Raw genomic sequence first — 24414 nt, forward strand, 5'->3', positions numbered from 1 at the left:
GTTTGTTGACAGGCACATTAGAACTGACTAAAGAGACAGCCTAATTTGGCTTGTCAATTCATGTTTATTGTCCTCCCAGATTGTCTTGGATGGACTCATTCTGCCGACTTTTTCTGTCCACACTCCAACTGTTTTTAGCCAAACCAGGAACATCTTTGCATTAAGAGTACACACACACACACACACACACACACACACACACACACACACACACACACACACACACACACACACACACACACACACACACACACACACACACACACACACACACACACACACACACACACATTGATTTGAGCTGTCCTTTGGTTACACCTGAATGTATCGCTCTGCTGTAAACTCAGAGCCTTGCGTTACACCAAGAGGCTGTCCCCAGCTATCGAATGTTCCCACCCTGACCTGACCCAAAGCCCCACTCATTCTTATCCACTTTGGCAGGAAGTGGAAGTGCCAGTGACTCATAGCTGTGGTCACTGTAGGCTCTCAGACACTTCTCATTCCATAAGAAGAGCGGGCGATGCCACATGGCCACTGGGCATCATCTCATAATACCATTCCAGCACCATCCCCACACCACCTGTCCACTCTTTGGACTTGTCAAGCTGCATGGGAAGTGGGCCAGGAACACAGTGTTCTCCTAAAGTGCCGTAGATGTAGGTGACCAAACCTCCAACTCTCCTCTCACAGACCAGAGTTATTTTTTTTCCCATCTAAGGTAGCTAATAACTGTAAAACAAGACAACAATTTCACACAAAACAGTATTATTTCATGCATTTGACAAAAAATTAAGATTTTAATGTTTTTGCATTCTGGAAAAGCTATCTCTTCATATTAGCAATCACTTATGATCACATACACTATTTTTCTCTACTTGGTTTCTCAACCAAAATAGTTCATAGATTCCGGACTGAAATTAACGCAGAAATTAAGTGCAGACCCCCACATCCTCCTGTTTTTAATATGTGATATGAAGCACCTTGCCTGAAAGGGAAGCAACGTCATATTTACATTTCTTAAAAAGTAACAGTCTTTCCACTTTGGACTGTGCCATATTAGGATGGGGATCTAAATTGAAAAACTGAAGATACAACAGGCAAGCTGCTCACACTAATCAGTGTTTGCTGTTTGATTCCCACCACCCACAAGAACACAAGCTGGGAGTAATTATAACTCTCTGCCACTGAGCGCGAATCCGCAGACCACCACTGAGACTCAAGAGAAGGGGCGCAAACGTCTCACGAAAAGCTTCGAAACCTCATCCCCATCCCAAACTGGTGTTCTGTAAAATAGTGAAAGTATCGCAGCAGGGACAACACACATTATCATTTCATGTTTACCTGGGGTGAAGTCTGGAGTGCTGTGGAAACAGTGCAAACATAACTCTCTACTGTCAGTGGGGATGTCTCTCTGCCAGTTCAAATATGCGTTACATTAAAGATTTACACAGCCTTCACAATAATGATCACAATGTTGTTTTTTTCAAGAAAAGTATCAGAAGTGGGAGATTTATTTAGAAGGATAACAAGAATGTAAATTAACACACCAGCTGGTTCCCCCTCATGCTTGATAAACACTTCCTCTCCTTGGCTTTTTTTCCAAATGTCCACTCGGCAACCGAAGCTACACTTTCAGTTGTGAGAGGGACTCTGTGATTAATTTATGCTGGTGGAGACGCTATATAACATTAATAGCTCAAGAAGGGATGTGCTTTTGTGTGTACAAATGGTGTGTGTTGCTGTTTCCATGGCAGATTTTCACAAAGGTTTCCATTCTTGTCTATTCTTTCCTCTCCTCTCACAACACCTCGCTGCATCACAGCTTAAAGACTCCTCCGCTCCTTGTTTCTCAGCTACTTGATTGACATGCAGCAGCCTACTTCCCTCAACGGTGTCTTTTATGCCCCGTGGGTCTCCGCACTCTCTTCTTTTCTCATGATTCCATTTTTAGTATGGCTCAGTGATGTATCCTGCCTCTTACTTCTTCAATAAGTTAGATTTTTCTATTCATTCACACATGCCTGTGACTGTAGAGGCATTACATGAGCAGAGAATGAATGTGTGGTAAAGTTTAAACAAATTATCACCATATTTGTATCACTGAAATGTATCAACCTCAAAGAAGCATATCTGAAATCTACTGGTCAAAATAATAATACAGTAGTAATTCTACTACTACTACTACTACTACTACTGCTACTACTACTACTACTACTACTACTACCACTACTACTACTACTACTACTACTACTACTACTACTACTACTACTACTACTACTACTAATAATAATAATAATAATAATAAAATAAGAATTATAATAACAATCCTTTTTAAACGTTTTAGTGGATGCAGTCCTTAAACCAGAAGACTCACCTACCTAAGATTGTGCACCTTCTTTTGTCATTTTTGATTAGGTCCAAAGGAGTATTTGTGAAGGCTGTGGAGAAAATCACTGCAAACATTATATTCGAAAGAACATTAAAAATAACCATTATTACATCGCCTGGTTTATATAATACAGAGTCCTGTGCCAAGAAAAACATAACAACTACAACTGGTTAGAATGCTAATAGAATAAAATGTTATTATTTTCGAATTAAGGTCTTTTCACTGCCTACACAGTGTCAGCTGTCTGTTGGCAACCAAAGTCAGCATGTAAACAAGTCTCAACCAACCCTGTTTGGGTTTCTCTTTGGAGCAGGTGCAGGGATCACTTCAGTTTCCCTCAGTGATCCCTAGAATGTGAGCGAATGTACACTGAAGTAAAACCCAGACCAAACAAGGATAAGATGAGTAAGAGAGAAAAAACTCATGATGATGGCCGCCATTGTGACCATAAAGTGACTTGTGAGACCAAGTTGAGGCAGATTTAAAGCGATGCCTAGTTTGAAGTAGGAGTAGGAGATTTTTTTTTAAATTCACTAATATGTTGCAATCTCCAAAGGCATTGGAGTCCTCACATCATAGAACATTCTTAATGTTAGATGTAGTAAATTCCCTGACAGGAACAAACTGCCTTGAGGCTGATTAAGATGTCTGCGGTTTTGTCTGTTTCATTTAAAAAAAAATAAAAAATTCCAAGTTGTTTCAAATGCCAATCAAATATTCAGAAAACACTGGCATCTTAATGAAACAGTCTTGGACCACTGAGCGTTTGCTATTCGTCATGCCATCATATTAAATTAAATTTATCTACATACCGTAGGTCTTACTTTCCAGGTCTCTGGCACCCACTCACTGCAACCCACTAGGCTGTGGTGAGAGGAGAAGTTGTTGGCATATTATTAATTTTTTTTGCTCATAAATGAGTGTGTATACATTTAAAACAAAAAGAGAGCCAATGAAGTGATAATTTGTTCAGTCCACCAACTGGATGATGTCCCAATAGAGGCGTTACTTGGAATTAATTATTTTTTGGTTTTATCGATGAGATTTTTATACTTAAGTAATCCCCGAAGGGAAATTAAGCGCACACTCTAGTTTTTTGAACAAACACATGCATACCTGTTAGTATATACAGGCCCCTGTAATACAAACAAACACACACAGGGGGGCCTGTAAGTATGCAGAGGGAAGTAGAGTGGCGGGCAGCCCCTTTGTGGAGCGCCCCGAATGAGCAACTTGTAAAGGGCCACGGCGCCTTGCTCAGGGGCGCCTCGGCAGTGCTCCAGAGGTGAGCTAACACCTCCCACTGTCAGCTCACACTCCAGGCGGCTGGGCGGGAGTGGGAACCGAACCACCGATCTTGGAACATTGGACAACCCGCTCTACCGCTCTGCCTCTTTACTGATGAGCCACTGCCGCCCCCAAGACATTCACAAAGAATTTTTAACTACCACATTCAAAAGTGTTTTATCTTCCAATTCCATGTTTGAGGTTAGCATAAAGTCGTTAAATAGTATAAATGCATGTAATTAGAATGAAGTAAATTGCTGTGAATCTATAAGGTCAAAGAATTATTGACACGTAGCAAAAACACATCCTCTGTCCTTTCCATTTCCCAGAGCTACAGAGGTGGAAACCCTAATCTTCGGCCACATCAGTGTGTGCACATCACTGATCTTTGTCTTTGTCTGAAAACAAAGCACGATGTGTGCTCTCCTTTGGGGACTTGTAGGAAATGAACTGCTTCTTCTCTCAGCTGGCTCATCTTTTCCTTCATAATCATTTATTGAATGTTCCCCTTCCCCTGTCTGTGTCCCTTTTTGTCTCGGTCTCTTTGTCTGTGCACACTAAAGTGTTTGCATCTCTTCATGCATATGACCGTACAGTATAAAATCTGCCCAGTAATACAACACCTTTTTTAAATATATGCTATATCACAGCTGTTAACCAATTTTAACTGAGAATGCCTGTCAAACTCTGCTTGTGACTAATACACTTTACCAATCTTTACTCTCTGCTGATGACAACCCAGATTGCCCACAATGCATCAGTCATGGGATAGTACTAATCCAGCTTGTGACTGAATCAGCTCCTAAACCTTCGCAGTACAAGATTAGCACATGGAAAGAAGTACGATGGCTTTCCCTGGTTCCTGTGGCTTCAACCACATATGGCTACAGCCCCATCTGCCCCTGCTCCTGTATGACATCAGTGACCAAAATAAAGTTTTCATTTTTCAATTTATTTCAATTGAAGTGTTATAATGAATTGATTGAGATCCAGTTCCAAAAGTCATACCTTTCTTATGACTATCTTTATCTATTCTCGGATGTTTATTGAAATGAAGGTATCTACATTGAGTCAACATCATGAAAGGAATCCAGCCTCACCTTGAGTATGAGAGAAGTATTTCTCAAAAAGGAAGAGTTCAAACATCGGGACTTTTTTTTTTTTGAGTTCTCAATTATAGAAAGAGAAAAAAAATACTTTGATGCTAGAAAATATTTGTGTTGTTAATTTTAGCAAGGTGAGCTCGTTGTATCGACCATGGGTTTTGAATGTTGTCTTTAAAAAAAAGATAAAAGAAGATTCCGGGAAGGAACTGCAGAATTACAGCACACCAGGAAACAAGCGGGGAGGCTGGCAAGGCTAAAATATTAAACTAATGTGATGCATGTTAATAACAACATGCCAAAAGTAGGAAAGTGTATGCCACATAAAAAATGCCAGTGTGCATAAATGTCCTATAATAGTTTCCTCATATTATGGATTAAAGAGATTTAATGATTAAAGATAACATAACAAACAGGCTATAATGCATGCAATTTGTTATTTAAACAATATACATGTATGAAGGCATGACATTGAAGATCATAGAAATTATTTATTATTCATTGCTGTACCTTAAATATTGTCCAGTTCATTTAGGGTTTCACTGCAAACTGAATTGAAAATGTGGAGCGAGCCCAATGGCCCGAGACACCGAAATAGAACCAGTTGTGTTCATTGGAACAGATCCATTTATCTTCATTACACTTTTATACCTCCATTTAAAACCATGTCAGTGCTTTTCTTAGTGAGACTTTGCAGTAATGGAATCAAACTAAGTCAGCAAGTAACAGTACTCAAGTACTGCTAATAGAACACTGATGTACTTTTCTACTTCTGTTTCTTGACAACTTTTATTTCCACTCCACTGCAGTTTGTCGACAAATATTGTGGTTTTTACTCCACTGAATTTAATTACCAAATATTTTAGAGATTTCCTTCAGTATCTGTACCACAGAAGTGCACATTGATATAAACTGAGGCTTTCTGCAGTCAAGTCGATTCTAGAAATCAGAAAAATACTGAATGATCTGATAACTGCCCAAGCCAATAATCTGTGAACCCCTTATGAGCATGTGCAGTACATACATGTAAATATACATGTACTTTGTTACGAGGAAATGTATTTGTCTACTTAAGCTCATATCAAATCATATACCTTTTCTAAATAACTCTTTACAACAAAAACATCACTAAACACAACCTTGTAAATCAGCAGTATTTTTGAGCTATGACAATTTCCCACTGTTATATACCACTGCTTTCAGAATGCATATCACTGCCTGTGTTTTCTGTCACACTACCTACCCAGAATCCACCTCAGGCTAAGGGAGTTCATGAAGTTTAATCATCACTCCCTGATATCTCTATGTAATCTGTAGGGATTGATAAAGATGGTTATCCAGATACCTGTCATTAACATTAGGCTGTCACTACATGTTGCTGTACACCTCCATGAAGGTATTCCTCAAAAGCATTATACCAACAACAATGTCTTACCTGAAACCATGATGGATTGCATATTATGAGAAATTTTAGACGTTACAGTGTTAGGATATAGTCATTTACAAATGAAATTCAGTTTGAAAGGTCATAACTGCTCTACTCTAAACTAAGTCCTGCAATAGTTCAGTCACTGGGTCTTGTGCTGGGGACCAGAGTGTGGACAGCTCAAAACCCATTGGAGTGTGAACTGGCAGTGGAGAGGTGCCAGTTCACCTCCTGAGCACTGCCGAGGTTCCCTTGAGCAAGACACTGTCCCCTTACAAGTTGCTCATTGGATGCAACATGAAGTAGCTCCCCACTGATCTAACCTTCATTATTTATGTGCAGGCTTACAGGTCCCTTGCGTCTGCATATTCTTGGGCCTATACATATACAGTATTTGTGTGTGTGTGTGTGTGTGTGTGTGTGTGCGTGCGTGCGTGCGTGCGTGCGTGCATGCGTGCGTGTGTGTGTGTGTGTGTGTGCGGGTGTGCGTGTGCGTGTGTGTGGTGTTTGTGAAAATAGGCCCCTTGGAAAAAATAATTTCCACTAGGAGATGGAGAAAGTACGATTCTTCTTAAATCAATCTTGGAACTTGAAGCATCAGCAGACAGCGATACTTAGAAATCACACTGATGGATATGGATCAGTGTGATCAGTGTAATGGATAAACTGTAATTAACTCAACATCCACTGGTACAGTGTTGCTGTAATGGAGAGGATGATGACTATCTCTTTAACAGGAACTGAGTGAAACAAAGAATCATGTTTGATCCCTTAAAAGATCACAATTTTTACTCTTTTTTTTTTCTTGTCAGGAGAACCACTGTCGCCGGATTAAAATTCTGGGGGATTGTTACTACTGTGTGTCTGGACTCACCCAACCCAAGACTGACCATGCTCACTGCTGTGTTGAGATGGGACTGGACATGATTGACACCATAACGTGAGTTTTCGTGGTCTTTTATTACACTTTTCCTGTCCATCCATCCATTCCCTAGAGCACACTTTTTCTCTGGAATGTTCATTTCCATATTAATTTAATTCAAAACACAATTTAAACTGAGGCCACGTTGAAAGATTTCTTTCAAGTAGGGCAAACTGCAGCCTGATCAGCCATGTGTGCTGCGACTGAATTATAACACTGAACATTTGAGCAAGCAGATCCACAGTTGGCTGACAGAAATGGATTTACTTGAGAAAGAATATAAGCCATTTTACTGAGCTTTAAAGAGCTTGTTTTCCCTGCATCAACCGGAAAGCATGGAAGGAGGGAATAAAGGATGAAAAGAAAGTGAGATGCAGCAGAAGATCAGTTACTCGCACAGTTTCACTGCTATCCTGTTAATTCTGATTATGATATGAAGTGTTCTACTTTTGCAATTTCTTAATGTATTTTAGGTTCAAGTTAATTTTTTTTTCATTTCTTTACACTTGAAATACAATATTGGTCACAGTTCTATCAGTAAATTACTTGATATTTATGCAAAAGGCATTTCAATGTACAGTATGTATCATGATGATTTAATAATATCACAATGATGCTACAACTAAAATGGTAAATACTGTACTTATATAGCTCTTTTTGCCTGTGTTGACCCAAAGTGCTTTATAACACAAACCAGCATTCACCTATTCACACACGGAGGTTACCAAGGTAACACAAGAGGTCACCTTGTTACCATGAGTGTTATACTGACATCATCACTCACAGACCAGGTGGATCTCAGAGACTGGGATTCGAACCATATAGCTACGCTGATTAGTGCTCTCCTCCAGAAAACTGCTATTGTATATTAATAAAGAATAAAGATAAAGAAAGTTAGCACCACAAGAATAGTATATAATAAAATGCACTGATGTTATTTGACAAACACAATGGGGTGTGCCATTTATGAATATTTAAAATCTTTGAGGGATACATAAAATTGACAAAGGTTCCTAAAGTGGGCATTGCAACACAAAACGGTGTCTTTAGGTGAAATCAAATAATTGCAAATTGATTTGACAAATTTTTATTTAGCTATCATCTTTGCAAAAGGTAAATAGTGAAAATAATAACATGGCATCAGACTTCTAAATAAGCATATGAATGCGAACGTAACGTTTGCATGCTTCAACCTATAGATAACGTGGGTCCTGACTTTCTAGTACATTTTATTTTTTAATTTTGGGGGTCAGGGGTAAACACTTTGGGAATCACAAAGTGTTTGTGTTTGTCTTAGTGAAGTTTGCCTAATCTATGCAGTGCTGAACATCTGATCCAAAAGGCTGAGCAAATTTTGCTCCCACGCTGTTCAGTCACCCTCCCATGATTCACTGCTGCATTTACATTTACAGAGACGTCCTATAACTAATGCCCTTATCTTATGGGATTGTCTTGTAATTGTTTCTCCCAGATTGCATTGCACTACACAGGTCTCTATTTGACATTACTGTAGCATTACTTACTTATTTATATGAGATCACTGACGACATCATACCTGTAATTTGTTGCCAATGAGTCTGGTATGACAGATATCTTTATTCAACAGGTCATATTAAATAACTTTACAGTGCTTATTTTCAGCAATACATTTCCTTTTTTATGTCATGCTTAATCATGTATATATGTTTTTTGGATGTGTTCCATGTGTTCTGCCCCTGCAGGTCAGTAGCGGAGGCCACAGAGGTCAGCTTAAACATGCGTGTGGGCTTGCATACAGGTCGGGTGCTCTGTGGAGTGCTGGGCCTCAGGAAATGGCAATACGATGTGTGGTCCAATGATGTCACCCTCGCCAATGTGATGGAGGCTGGTGGGCTACCTGGGTCAGTGCTGGTACTAGTTCTTACAGCAATGGGGACCTATTGTTCTTCCTTAGTTCTCTGGGATGGTATCATGTAATACTTCAAATTCTGCTTACGAATCTATTTTTAAATCAATGGTCTGTGTTGATGCTTGTGAATACTGGTAACTGTTTAAAGACAAGTCATAAGCAAATAGATAAATCCTGTTTACAAAAAAAGTAAAAGCACAATTTCCTTTTGCACATTTTAAGTCCTGTCATTTCTTAATTTTGTCAGATAACAGGATGTCAGAACTAATTTTAGCAGCGTCTGTCTGTTTCTGTCTTTCACAGCAAAGTCCACATCACTAGATCTACGCTGGAGTGCCTAAATGGAGATTATGAGGTGGAGCCTGGAAACGGACACGAAAGAAACTCCTTCCTCCAAAAACATGAGATTGAAACCTTCTTTATAGTGCCATCTCACCGACGGAAGGTATAGTGTTGTTATACTATGCTGAGAAATGTCAAGTCAGCATACCGTAAATGAACAGATGGCAATTAATCGAATAACAGTATTACACTTCCTGTTGTTACCTGTACAGTATACAATAGCAGCATGACTGCAAGTTGTATCCTAATATATATCCACATAAACTACTGTACCTGTAACTCACTTTTGTTTTTCTTGACCAGTTCTACAACTTCACATGATGAGATGTCGCATTTCTTCTTTAGCAAATTCCACCATTAGTTCGTAATGGAATGAACGGGAATAATAGAGAATAAAATATAACCAGTGGTAAATCTGTACAGTCCATCAAATATATAGACAAATGTGTGTGTTTGTGCATTTTTTTGTATGCGGTAACATGCACACCTCCAACAGATTTGTGACAAGCACCTGGAGAGGGAATTTCAGTCTTGTCTCTGTATTAATTCATGAAACCTCTCCTTTCCTTTCCTTTCCTTTCCTTTCCTTTCCTTTCCTTTCCTTTCCTTTCCTTTCCTTTCCTTTCCTTTCCTTTCCTTTCCTTTCCTTTCCTTTCCTTTCCTTTCCTTTCCTTTCCTTTCCTCTCCTCTCCTCTCCTCTCCTCTCCTCTCCTCTCCTCTCCTCTCCTCTCCTCTCCTCTCCTCTCCTCACCCCTCCTTTCCTCTCCTTATTTCCTGCAGCAGGTTTTGTCTTATGCAACATAAGTCTTGTACATAGGTTACATAGATAAGTGCGTGCTTTTTTCCTTTGATATATAGAAACTATGCTAACCATATTAATCCTGTAGAATGTGAACCATGAAATAACTCCATAACTCCATTTTATTTTACTACAAAGGAATAAATTGAATATAACTTTGTATGTGTACATTTTTGTGCAATCAAAACATTTATAGATCAGAGTTTTCAGGGAGAAAAACACAAAATAACACTTGGTGTTACAGGGTTAGAAGAGCTGATGGTTACACTTTGAGGAAGACCTGGTTGAGAGGAAGATGTGCCCTGATTAAGCTGACTTATAAGGGGTCCTACTCATTTTCCTTCTGTGCCTTTAATAACACCTCCTTTGTGTATTGAGCAAATCACATATTTCTTACAAGAAATGACACACATGACCTTACCTCAAACTCTTAAACGAATGCCTCATCTTTATTGATCTTTCTGAAATAGCTCCATGAAAGAGAATGAGTCAAGCTAAAGTCAAATATCTGTTAAAACCACCGGAGGGACTGACCTTAACTACTTTCTAGTGAAATACCTGAGCCTGTTAATAATGCCTGAATATGTGCATGAGCATACATACGCATGCTATACTTTCTGATTCCTGTACATGCTTTCTAGACCCTTACATAAAATGCATTACTGTGTGAGGTATGATGACTAAATCCTTGTTCCCATTTCTTATCTGGTGACAGATATTCCCAGGATTGATTCTTTCGGATATAAAGCCAGCCAAAAAGATGAAGTTCAAAACTGTGTGCTACTTACTAGTGCAGCTTATGCACTGCAGGAAGATGTTCAAGGCTGAGATTCCCTTCTCCAATGCCATGAACTGCGAGGACGGTGATAAGGTATAAACACTGTGTCTGTATTGACGTGTCTGTGTTTGCTCGTGCCGTGATTTATTTATATTTATACGTATATAATCTGAATGTCCAGAGCACATGTGTCAAACTCAAGGCCCGGGGGCCAAATGTGGACCGCCACATAATTTTATGTGGCCAGCGAGAGCATAAAAGGTCAAATTAAAAGGATTCATGTTGAAACAGAGCAACAAGAAAACATTTTTTCTGTGCAAATGTAATGTTTGTAACTTAAATAAGTAATAAATTCAGTTATTTAACATTAAGGAGTAGTTATATTTATTTTACATTACATTGAGTTACATTGAGTTACATTTATAACATCTGGCCCTTTGAGGACAGCCATTATGCTGATGTGGCCCTAAGTGAAAATGAGTTGGATACCCCTGGTCTAGAGTTTCCTACAAGAGCTAAATATCTTTACTTGGATCACCTGGATTTCTAAATAAGACTGAATGTGGCCTGATCTCATTATGTAAACCTTGAGTCTTTTCCTCTGCTGATCATTAAGGCCACTTTAGCAACCATAATTTACAGGTGAATAATTTCATGTTTGTATGTTCTCCCTGTGTGTGTGTGTGTGTGTGTATGTGTTCTCTCCGGGTTCTCCGGCTTCCTCCCACCTCCAAAAAATAAGCACTTCAGGTTAATTGGTCATTCCAATTTGCCCGTAGGAGTGTGTGCGTGCTGGTCTGTGTCTCTGTGTGGCTCCGCGGTGTAATGGTATCGTGCCTGGAGTTTCTCCCGCCTCACGCCCTCAGTCAGCTGGGATAGGCTCCAGCTCCCTGTGACCTGGGACAGCAGATGAAGTGGTTAGAAAATGAATGAATGATTTCATGTACAATTGTTTTGCAATTAAAAAAAAAAAGTTTTTATTTATTGTATTCTTTGAGATCATTCATACTCCTGGTTGTTTTGTTGAACCGACACTTAAAATGCTGCAAAATTTGAATGTGCTTCACATCAGGCTTTAGTCTGAGTCGTGCATCATCTGAGGGGGTGGACACCGGAGGAGCAACAGTGTGCGTTGGCAGATTACTTCATGGTCTTGCAGTTTTCCTAATGTGAACTCTTGGACCTGCAGCTGATACTCGCATGGATGAGAGATGCTCCTGCATCTACAGCGCAAATGTTAGTTGTCACTTCATTGAACATACAGTATATGTTTGCAACATGGCCAGTCTGAAGTCCAGTAATGCTGGTGGCTCAAGATGATAAGCACACGTCTTGGATCACCTGGATCACCTGATTCTGTAGATGTTTTCTAGACATGTAAATGTGATTTAATAATTCGTAAAAATGAATTATTAATAAACATTTTATCAAAATACTTATTTTCTTTTGGCAAACTTTTGAAAAATTGGTAATTTTTTGTCCTCTGCTGTGATTACTTCCTGCTTTTGTGTGTCTTATAATTAATCACACGGGTTTGGCAGAAGCAGTTTAGTGATGTCACTTTGGGCATTTGGAGATTGCAGTGGTAACCAGTTTAAAAAAAATCTTCTGACGGCAGATTAATCTGTAAGAAAATGAATTGTTTACTGTTGTTTGAGCTCTCCGAGGTTTGATTCTGCTGAGGTGTTTTATTTCTTTCTTTTTGTCGTTTTTGTCCACCAACACCAACTGGTTGGAAATCACCCAGTATCTTCATACTGGTTACCCTTCTAAAATATTATATAAGCTTTTGTTTTTGTGCCTGCGCTGATGGACTGCATTTATTCATGTGCTTTAGTTTGTCTGAGTTAGCAAAAGAATTCACAAATGTCGCAGCAACACTTCGCAGCACATAAATAGATGGTTCTCATATGACGTATAGTTTGTCTTTGAAGGAAACAAGGAGCAGTGGTAAGAGATAATCCTGTCAGCTATAATGGGCTCAGCATGTTGCTCGTGCCACAAAATAACATCACGTTTCCCCCACATGTACTGTAAGTGACTCTGACATTCTGGCCTGATGTCAAAGAGCTTACTTGACCCTGTGTGCCTGGAGAGAAATCCTGTGGTCTGGCAGCTGGGCAACTCTTGCGCCATTTTTTTAAATCCAGATTTTCATGTGTGTATGCATGAGTGTATGGATGAGTGTGTGTGTGTGCGTGCGTGCGTGCGTGTGTGTGTGTGTGTGTTTTGTGCTGTAAAATACCCTTCATAAGGTTCAGACAAAGATAAAGTGAGATTTTCTGAGGTGTTTAAAATTGGAAGCGCTATCTTTCCACTTCTATAATACTGTGCATCCAGTAGTACAGCACATCACATAACAGTAAGACAGGTAAAGATAGAAACACACTTTCATTTCAAATTCAGAACACACACTTTAGGAAATAGCACATGCATTCAAAGCATTAACTGGATGAGGGACGAATGAGTAGGATTTGTGCACAGCAGACACAGAGGTATGATGTGTGCTGTGCTATGTTGACTAAAATATGGAACTCAGTAGGTCACTGTGTTACCGCTGGATAAAGAATAAACTAGAACGTGAGGGAGGCACAAATGAAAAAGGGGCAGAAATGAATAGACAGAGAGAAAAAAAGCATTGATGGAATGAGTGAATCAAAACAAGGACATGATAAGCAAAGTATGGATGAAGAGACAAGAGCAAGGGAGGAAGGAATAAAGCAAGGACAAATGTACCATTCAATAGAAAAGAAGGGAGTATGGAAGGATGCACAGATCCAGGGAAGAATGGAAAGAGAAAAGAATTTATAAAAGCAGAATGGATGGAAACAAGGAAGAAAAATGGAAGTTAATAAGAATTTATGAGGCCATTGGTGTGAATACTGTACAGAAAATACTTGGAAAAAATGGTGAGGAACATAATACTGTATGTAACACGTAATATGTAACAACGCAGAACACATAGAAGCGAGAAAGAGAATAGATGGAAAGTCTGAAGGAAAGCATGTGAGAAGCAAACATGACTTTGCAGAAAGAGGACAGCATGGAAATAATATAGGAAGACAAAAGAAAGATGGAGAACTAGCAGGAATTAAGGAGGAAAAGACAGAAACAAGAAACAACAGAAAGAAAGAGTGAATTAAACAATTAATCCAGCATGTTCAGTTACATGTAAACACACACACATACACACTTTGCTCCAGTGGCCGATGTTTTGCAAAGCTGCTCACTTTGGCTGCTGAAGACACTCAGACACAGTGGGGTACATTCAGTAATGAAGTTAAGTGTGAAGGCAATGTCCTCATTTGAAAGTATAATCAGCTGCCTGTGTTTATTGTTGACTCTTAGTCACCCTTGTTCCCTAGTACGATAATATTTCGGTAGCGCAGAGAACACCGGCCACTACATTGCATCCTATTCATCTCACTATTTTCCCCCAAGTTCAACATTTTCAGCGTTTTCTCTTTTTTTTTCATCCCACCAGCGGAGGGCCATGCGAACAGCTCCGCAGAAGCTGAGGAACCGCACCAACGCAAACCAAGCAAATCTGATCCAAAGCAGCCCCAGAACCCGGGTCAACCGCTACATCGGCCGGCTAATCGAGGCCCGCCAGACCGAGTCAGATACGGCAGACCTCAACTTCCTTACACTCATGTATAAGTGCTCTGAGCGTGAGCAGAGGGTGAGGGTCTCCGCAGAAACACTAACATGTGCCATGATTGTGTGAATGAACGTTTTTTACTCACTGTTCTCTCTCCAACGTCACGTAGTATCACCAGGTTCCTGATGAGTACTTCACCAGTGCCGTGGTCCTCTCTCTAATCCTAGCTGCCTTGTTTGGCCTTGTCTATCTTCTCATTATACCACAGTATGTACAGCAGATTGTGTTCTTCTTTTTATTTCTCCATTTATCTCTTTAATTGAGTCTTTCACTTCCTCGGGCCATTGTCTTTATAACTAACCCTGTCATCTTCCTCTCTTTCCGCTCAGGGGCACAGCAGTACTAGTCCTTCTTGTCTTCTGCATCTGTTTCCTAGTAGCTTGTATCATGTACCTGCATATCACTAGAGTGCAGGTAACTGTGACTGCATTTAATCTTTTAACCCCACCCCAATCAACATCTACCACCATTTTATTCATGCATCATCTTTTAAGACAGTTCAGTGCAAACTTCCCCTTATTCATTTAAATTTTTTGGCTGCTCAGGTTTTCCTAATTTGCTGACTGAAGAGAAATATGTAAATGTATTTTAGAAAGCTTTGTAACAATGATTCATTATTCATTCATTGCCTTCAGGATTACTGTCGAAGCCCCTCTGCTGTATTTAAATTCGAGCAGCTAGTTCATTCATGTCACTCTTTTGTTGAAGTTGATCATCATCCTCATTCCAAACACATCATTTTCTTTCTTTCTTTGTTTTATCTTATAATGTCATGCCCCACATGTTGCCTCTTTTGTCTAACCGCTCCTTTGTCTTTGTGTTTCAGTGTTTTCCGGGGTGCCTGACCATTCAGATCCGCACTGCTCTCTGTGTTCTTATAGTGCTCTTAATCTATGCTGTAGCCCAGGCCTGTGTGGTAAGTGGGAAAGGAAACAGTGAAATGTTAGACAGCCAATATGGTTATGCTTGTAGTGTTTTTCTTTATTAATATTGTATCATATATGTTCATATATACTGTATCATCATTTACTTCAATGTTCTTTGCATTTTGCTGTGTTAGGTGGGCTGTATGCCCTGGTTGTGGGGCAGTGCCAACACCAACAGCTCTATCGTCATCACTGATGTGGACAGTGGCACCAACCGCACCATGGTGGAGCTACCTTGCGACGGTGCCCGCTACGCCTTTCTGTCCTGTATAGTGGGCACACTCACCTTGGCGTTGTTCCTGCGGGTCTCCTGGCTGCCAAAGATGGCGCTAATGCTCCTTCTTGGGGTGCTCTATGTCACCGTTTTGGAGCTCAGTGGCTTTCGCAAGACAGCAGGGCGAGTTTCACAGCACAGCGCGACCACAAACACCACACATGTGCAGAAACACTTCAGCTTGTTTGCATTTGTTATTTCTTTCCTTCTTTTGAAGTTACAACTACACCCGCATTGGAAAGAGAGTCCCCTCCCCCCTCCCTCCCCACGATCTGGCGACGATTCTTTATTGTTTGTGTATCAAAGGCAAAGATTGGCTGTGAATGAATCCTTGATCTGGGGGAAGAAACAGATATTCATGAGTTTAAAAGACAATTTACAGTACATGTGCCGAGATGTATGAGTGTGAAGGAGTCGTTGCTTGTCAGTGGCCCACACACTCTTTCATTTACCACCCTTTGATGCAGCACATGTGCTCATTAATTCCAAATCAGAAGCCTGAAAGGACAATGTGGGCAGGATGATGAGAGTGCGTTAGCTGTTTCAACTCAGCATTGTGGGACCTGGCCAATTTTATTGGAGCTCAGATCATAACTGTGCCTCTGAAAAGTGATTATATTGAATTTGTTCAGCTTAGTCAGATAAATATCTCTCTCGGCTGAAATGCACGCATCCTCCGGTAAATAACAAATCCAACATTTTGAGCATACTTGCCGCCCTAATCTTGTGTTTTTTAAAACATATTTTCATTACGTCTTTGGTAACAGTTCACCCATGACTGGTCTACACACCCTGGGGGGTCTATTCAACCGTAATACTGCATGTATCTTGTGTGGTCCATTCTAGTGCTGACTTGTGTATTGGTCACTTCCACAGTGGGGGGTCCTTCCACATCAGGGGCTATGAGCCCATCCTGTCTTTGTTGCTCTTTGTCGGTGCTCTGGCCCTCCACTCCAGGCAGCTTGACCTCAAACTGCGCTTGGACTTCCTATGGGCTGTGCAGGTCTGAAAGCATGTGTGTCAGTGTGTGTGCAAAAGAAGGATTTGTTGTTGTTGTAATTGTTGATGAGAGGCTCATGTCACTTTATCATCATGTAAAATAGGAGTATGCAGTGGAAATAAGCAAATAGTTTAAGTATGAACAATTTGTTTTCATGCTGTAAGCATGGGTAAGAGGTTTGCTTTATGCTGCAAGTGCAAAAGAAAACAAAACAATAAAATTCAAGCGTTGTAGTTGAATTTTATACTGTTTAAAGCTTAGCATTCACTGTGTCCAAGTCCATTAAAAATCCAACCATAGGACATGCTGTAATGTTTTTTTACTGACCCCATGTGGTGAAACTGTTGGACATACTCAGTGTTATTGTTTGTGTGTGTATGTGTGTGTGTGTGTGTGTGTGTGTGTGTGTGTGTGTGTGTGTGTGTGTGTGTGTGTGTGTGTGTGTGTGTGTGTGTGTGTGTGTGTGTGTGTGTGTGTGTCAGGCGGAGGAGGAGAGGGATGGCATGGAGAAAGTCAAGCTGGATAACAAGAGAATTCTCTTCAATCTCCTTCCTGCTCACGTGGCCCAACACTTCCTGTTGTCCAACCCCAGGAACATGGTGAGCCTCGCTAATAGACAGGCAAAAAGACAGACAGACAAGCAGGTAGATAAACAGAGTGAAGAGATAAAAGTGATCAACATAAGAAGACATATTTATACTTTCACGCTACGTTTCTCCTGTTTTTCCATTAGGATCTATACTATCAGTCCTACGCACAAGTCGGTGTCCTGTTTGCCTCGATCCCAAACTTTAATGATTTCTACATCGAGCTGGATGGAAACAACATGGGAGTGGAGTGCCTCAGACTGTTGAATGAGATCATTGCCGACTTTGACGAGGTAGGATGCAGATTTTTGTGTCAAAAATTTCAAAAACAGACGTCTGGGAAATTATCTTGAATTTTATTTGAATATGTGTTTTGCAGCTCATGGATAAGGAGTGTTACAAAGACATAGAGAAAATCAAAACCATCGGCAGCACATACATGGCAGCTGTCGGTCTCCTCCCCACTGTCGGCACCAAGGTGATCTGTCACTTTGTGTTGCTGTTTGTGCATGTGTGGATCCTGAGGAGCATTGGAGTTAAGATTACATGAAAGATCATTTCATGTTTTCTGCCCTCTTTTAGGCCAAGAAATCTGTTTACGACCATCTGAGCACGATAGCAGACTATGCCATCGAGATGTTCGATGTTTTGGATGAAATCAACTATCAATCATACAATGAGTTTGTCTTGAGAGTGGGTAGGTCTGCTCTGTTGTTGTTTCTTTGTTTCTTTGTAAAGTAAAGACTCTCAGGAAAAATACTGCTATGTGTTGATTCAAAGTGTTCTTGTGCAGGTATTAACGTGGGTCCAGTGGTTGCAGGAGTGATTGGGGCAAGGCGACCTCAGTATGACATCTGGGGGAACACGGTCAACGTGGCCAGCAGAATGGACAGCACAGGAGTACAGGGAAAGATACAGGTACCCACGACACTTGACATTGTTGTGCTTATTTTTAAATGGTTCAGAAATTAGGTGGATCTACATACCAAATCAATGTGGAAAAAAGTGAAAAAAAACCCAACAACTATCAGATACAGTTGTTGACCGACGAAAGTTATCTAATGCAAAACAGCGGACTTCAAATGCTTGAATAAATGGCATAATCTAGAGGCTATACTTCTAAGACCCTTTGTTTCTTTGTTGTCTAGCAGACGGATTTTGCAAAATCAGATTTTAATGAAAGTTGACGGGAGGGCTGGGCTTGTTTTTTTTTTTTTAATGTATTTTGTCTTCATGTTTGTCGTGGAGTGGTGGTGCATGAATTAAATTGCTGAAGTTTGATGTGGTTGTAGATCGAGGTGTTGATCCTTGTTTTTTTGGTTACATTAACTTTGTGACAATGCCTGCAACCATATTGATGTTTCACATGTCTTGTTGGGGTTTGGATTTGTGTTTACATTGATTAAAAATGGACTGGTGGGCATGTGGCAATTGTTGCAAGGTAACTGTCAAACACGAGGAGTGGACACAAGAGCGGAGCAGAGGCCAAAGAGAGGTGCAACAATAATTTTATTGCACACAAAAACAGGAAGCATGTGATGGGTGAAGTCCAAAAAACAAAACAAAACAAAAAACCTCCCCAAGAACACAGTCCAGGTTCCGGGATCAGAAGTTCTGAAACACGACAAAAAGGCAAAGCTGGGTGCTGAAGCAGGAGAAAGTGATGAGGAGGCACACACACGTGAGCTGAATAGCAATCAAGTCGGGAAGACCCAGAGGTTTGGACAGGCATAAGAGGAGGAGCTGATTGCTGAATGACCGCAGGTATGGAGGTAGATTGGGCGCCAACCCTCGACTCCACCGCCACATCCAGCCTGCAGCAAAAAAGCAAAGAACATCTCCACAGGAAAATCGCTTCCTTCCAAAATGAGAGTTGCATAATTATCAAAAAAATATTTCTACTCTCCTGATTGCCCTACTTACTTATATACTTGTGTGTCATTTTAATGTGGCTTACAGGAAGTATTAGAACAATAAAGCTTCCTTAGAGGTGACTTCTGAATGTATCGGTTTTAGATCATGGCCTCTGGATGCCCGTTACTATAATAACAGGCACTGCAATAAAACACTAGAGGTTGAAGCGTGAGTAAGGATGTCAAGACTGATGCATTTTATAAAAGTTTGTCCAGCTGCATGAAGTCTGAGTGCTAACTGTTCAATGTTGTATATTGTAAGTTCAATTGTAAGAACTGTCACGTTTCAATTTTTTTTTCTTGTTTCGTTTTTTTAAATTATTTTTTGGTCACTGCTGTAGCAGTTGGTTTTTATTCTGTGTTTTGAATGTATTTTTCTGTCATTGCCATTTTGTATTGTTCGGAAATTTCATAGATATATCAAGGAAATGAAACATCAAACTTAGTTTAAGATGTCCATATATGATGAATTTAAATGACAAAGATTGTAAAAATACTTGTAACACTCACAATTTGTGTTTCATTTTGAAATTATTATTTAATGTTACAGGTGACTGAAGAGGTCTATCGTCTGCTGAACACTAACTATGACCTGGTGTGTCGCGGCAAAGTCAGCGTAAAGGGCAAAGGTGAGATGCTGACCTACTTCCTGGAAGGGAAAGTTCAAGGCGTGGGCACCGTGACCACTTCGTCTGTGGTGCGTTCTGCCAGCCTAGCACGCCGCATCCACTCTTGTGGTAAGACAAGCGTCCCGACCAACATGGGCAGCGTCTCCTCCACCCCATGCCTGACTGCTTTCACCAGCACGTCCAGCAACATACCGGCAAATCCCGCCAACAGCAGCAACAGCCAAACAGCGTGCCTGTCTTCACCGAGTGTTTCGGCAGTGGGTGACGAGGAGGACATCGAGGTGACAGACATTGAGCTTGAAGCGGTGGCAGCTGTTGGAGATGTAATAGTGTAGAACAAAAGACAAAGATAAACCATAACGAAATACAGGAAAAAGAAAATCCTGGCTGGAGGCCTAAGGAGACAAATGTCCAGGTATTTTCTCTAAATCCTGAGCTCCTGACACAGGATGTGTTCATTCAGGATACAAACCACTGCAGAAGTGAAATGGTGATACACGGATAATCACTCTTGTTTTTAGGGATTTTACAAGGAAAAATGTGAAATAAAGAAGAGAGAGGGTTCCCCTCGGATCCAGGTATAATGTGCATCTTTGTTTTACATGTAGTACATATTCCACATACTGGGGATATCCACATTGATATTCAGAAAGACGGATCATGCTATTGCTTTTGCACTGTCTCTGATTATGCCAAGGATACATTGCATTATTTACAGTGTAAAATGGTGTTTCTTTCTTGGTGTATGTAAGCATGTGTGCATGTGTGGTTAATTCTGAATTGTAATGAAACAGCACAAATTACCTTTTTATACTCGCTGGATGAAGTAGGCATTTTTTGAGACATATTTACAGTTAATGCATGACTTTTGAAGAGTTAACAGCCATAGTTATTTTACTCCTGTTGAAAGAAAACCAAAGTATTGAGATTTCCATAGACCTTTGTTTTTACTGCTTATATTGCCTCACAACTCACTGGAGAAAACATGATGAGGCGCTCTTCTATCATTGGTGCATTTATGAAGTGATTGAATGTGAGGTAATGGTTCCTAAGTAGATGAGGGATAACAGGAAATGTGACATGTTAAGTCTACACACATAGAATGGTGGAGGCAGTAAAAGTGCGTAGACCTAAAGAGCAATGGAAATGAATCAATGCCAAAACCAGATCAGTCACAAACAATGACCGATGTCATGTAGAGATAGAAGGCCCTTATTTATGGTGAAAACATGCATGTAGATATCTACAAAGGCACAAAAGGAGGGCACACATATTACATTAGCATGCACAATGAGCACACGTCTTTTGCACGACTTTAGCCTAAGCCTTTCAACAAGGCTGACACCTTTACATGAGGTGTCAGAAACCGGTGCAGCATCACAGCTGCCGTGTTGTCTATCAGGCACACATTACTGTTTTCCAGCTTTGTTTTGATGTTTATTTAAGCTACATTTCACAATTTCTCCTAAAAATTAAAACATTAAAAAAAAAAACAAGTTTTAGCACATCTCCGAAACAGTCTCAGACTTAATATACTGCATCTAAATAGTCTATATCTTGTCATTGTAGAACTTGATTTGCAAAAGTGTAAATACATGATGTTTTTTGCCTTATTCAATGAGCTTACAGTGATTGCAACCTGCCTTTTTAGATATATTCACTTTGATATGCAGATCATACTTTTTGTAAATAGCTAAAACTGTAAAATGATTGAATATTTTGTAATAAAGACAATATTGGTGTATAAAATATGGAATGTGTGCAGAGTATAATATGTAAAAATGTTGAATCAAAGTCTTGTCAATTAATTCACAACTTGAGCTGGGTCGTAATTTTGATATATTTTATGAGCTCATACTCGAGGCCACCAGTAAGAAACCAAGCTGACCATTGATGTCACAGAGTTCCCTGAATCCGTGTTGACATTAAGCAACAAAGGGAGTCCGAGGTGAGCGGTGGTTCACAAACAACACACCCCCTCTCTGTCATCAGGCCCAAATAAGGTCAGCATAAGAACAAGGTTGTGACATTCATGAACAGTTACATTCCATGACGTTAGACTCAAACAAATAATAGAACATTTGGTTAATGCTTTATTTCATGGAGGTGTTATTTTATGTTCCGGGGGAATTTCCTTCAAAGAGAAGATAATATTTAACCTGTTATTCATTTGTTTGTCTCTTATTACCAGAAAGTTGGAAGTTGCCCCCTGGAATTTTCTGGAAAACAAGAAAAAGTTATCATTATATCCAGTTTCTCTCCAAAACACATTTTGTTCATCCTCATTATGGAACAAACAAGTTGAATTCCACAGTTTATTTTATTTTGCAACATTCTTCCACGTCACTTCCTTTAGCGTCATGAGCATTTTCTTTCACAAATTTCCATAGTGGGTCAGTGTTGTGTAACCCCCCCCCCCAAGCTTTCTCATGCAGTCCAAACATATACTGTACAGTAAGGCTGAAGCAGTGACTCTCAATTGCCTGTGGGTGTTATATAAAAAACAAACAAACATATATATATTTTGAAATTTCTGAGCCTTTAAAAGCTGAAATGTTAAAAATTAAATAAAAACAGTATTGTAAGAATTTTATAAAATTGGTGGAAGCTTTTCTTGAAGTTTTAACAGCCTTTGAACTACAAAACATTTTAATAGATTTTTGTTAAAGCACCTATGGGTTATTATTTCATGTTAGAGGACTCCAGCTTCCATCAGCCACCTCTTCAGCTCTCACCTGATTCTAATAATCAGATTATTAGAACCTGGATGGAAGGAAAACACTGTCGTCCAGCTAAATGGACATTCTGCGCCAAATTGTAAGTTTCAATCCACATTTTTCTTTCCTTTTTTGTGTGTTTGGAATAAGTTCCAATTAAAATATATTAATTAAAGGCCACATATCACTGTGTGAAAATAATATGAGTGTAATGGTGGAACAGAGGCCGCTACTGGAACCAATACAGGAAGAGTCAGAACAAGAGGAGGAAACAGAAGAAAACAAGACAGCAGAAGGAAAGGATTTTCAAATACTAGATGTGGAGACGAAGAACGTTACAACGGATGAGAAGAGTGATGAAGATGAAGATGGTCTGCTGAGGGTCCTGAGACCAACGCGACGGTCACGTTTTTACAGCCAAGGGAGTCTTCCTCAGATGAAATCTACAAGCGGCCAGCAGGAGGTCACAGTGGGGTTCTCTGCATCCGGTTTAAGCCACGATGTGATTCCACCCGAACAGGCAAAGTTAGGGAATGAGAGGAGGTCTAATGTTGGAGAGTTGAGGCTAAAGGTAAGCAATCTGACACAGTTCACGTTCAGATTTAATATTTGACTGTACGCTCAAAGGGAAAGGAAGGGATGCTCTGTTGACTTTAAGACCTCCAATATCAGATGGCAAAACGTACGTCTACTAAACCACCAGTGCAGAAGAGACACAAGAAAAGTCACAAGAGGTCATCTCCATTTGTGAGTTTTCACTTTAAGATGCTAACATTTTAAGTATGATGGATTATCTTAGAACCAACGTCTTCCATTGTGTTTTAAAGGAGTCCTTTCCTGATTGGCTGAAGGCCCTGATGGTAAATATCGAAGAGGCGACGACTCACCAGCTGGTGGTTGAGTAGGAAGATCAGTTTAACACTGAATGTGAAACAAATACATGTTTAATGTGAAAGTCTTTTTGTTTTTGTCGTGATCGCTACAGTACCTACAGTTCAGTACTCGTGATGTCATGAAGTCATATACAGTATTTTGTTAAAAGCGGATGACAGAGTTATGTGATCATCTGTGTTTGTATTTAGTTGTATGCAAAGTAGATAGACAATGTTTTCACCTATTTTGTGGACATTTTGAGTGCGTGGGGATTATAGAACCACATAAGAGTTGATTTAAATTTTGATTCAATCAAAAGATTTCCCAACATTTCATTTTGATTTACATGGAAATGCATGAAAAAGATTTTCAGGTTCTCTTCCTTCTTGTCTGTCGGCTCATGAAAACTTCAGGCCCAGAAACCTCCAACCTATTTTATGTCTATGAAGTTATTTTTCAGTTGAATACCAGTGTACAACAAGCATAAACATGTTTAAAATAAAACTTTGTTTAAACCCAAAAGAATCCTGTGTTACAACAATTTCTTCAGCAAAGCATGAATCCTAGCAGAGTTGTTTGGAAAAATGTCACAAACTGGAAAAGGCTCCAGTGCTCAAACTTAAGCAGTAAAAAAACATCTATTTTTGGAAAACGTCTCTGTTTAGGGACAATAAACAACACAATTTGAGAGAAACAACAAAGACACATCGGGGAGGAGTAAACAGACACCCATGGTTTAAATGAAGGGCAAAATAAATGTTACAAATAAATGCGGTCAATCTAAACTTTGTTTTTATGAGGGTATTTAAATATTTAACGGACATGAAGGGAGCAGTCAGGTAAAAGTACATTAAATATGTACTAAAGAGACTCAAGGTGCTTTCCTGTGCTCCTTGTTTT

The 24414-nt window shown here is 39.8% G+C and overlaps 1 protein-coding gene across 2 annotated transcripts in view; it reads left to right on the forward strand.

Annotated features, from left to right (window-relative positions):
* Positions 1-21660, forward strand: part of LOC137612024 (adenylate cyclase type 1-like) — a 32699-nt gene extending 11039 nt beyond the window's left edge. Inside the window, exons 5-20 of one of the 2 annotated variants that reach the window (XM_068340321.1) lie at positions 7018-7145; positions 8849-9007; positions 9319-9460; positions 10872-11027; positions 14419-14616; positions 14705-14802; positions 14925-15009; positions 15422-15511; positions 15656-15918; positions 16672-16798; positions 17278-17439; positions 17529-17675; positions 17762-17860; positions 17965-18079; positions 18176-18300; positions 19846-21660. In XM_068340321.1, the coding sequence (XP_068196422.1) occupies positions 7018-7145; positions 8849-9007; positions 9319-9460; positions 10872-11027; positions 14419-14616; positions 14705-14802; positions 14925-15009; positions 15422-15511; positions 15656-15918; positions 16672-16798; positions 17278-17439; positions 17529-17675; positions 17762-17860; positions 17965-18079; positions 18176-18300; positions 19846-20259 (2508 nt within the window). In that variant the 3' untranslated portion in view covers positions 20260-21660. The remainder of the gene's footprint in view (positions 1-7017; positions 7146-8848; positions 9008-9318; positions 9461-10871; positions 11028-14418; positions 14617-14704; positions 14803-14924; positions 15010-15421; positions 15512-15655; positions 15919-16671; positions 16799-17277; positions 17440-17528; positions 17676-17761; positions 17861-17964; positions 18080-18175; positions 18301-19845) is intronic. The other variant, XM_068340322.1, reaches the window with a different exon arrangement.
* The last annotated feature ends 2754 nt before the right edge of the window (positions 21661-24414 follow it).

This window comes from Antennarius striatus, chromosome 18 (genome assembly GCF_040054535.1).
Source record: "Antennarius striatus isolate MH-2024 chromosome 18, ASM4005453v1, whole genome shotgun sequence".
In the NCBI taxonomy this organism is placed as follows: domain Eukaryota; kingdom Metazoa; phylum Chordata; class Actinopteri; order Lophiiformes; family Antennariidae; genus Antennarius; species Antennarius striatus.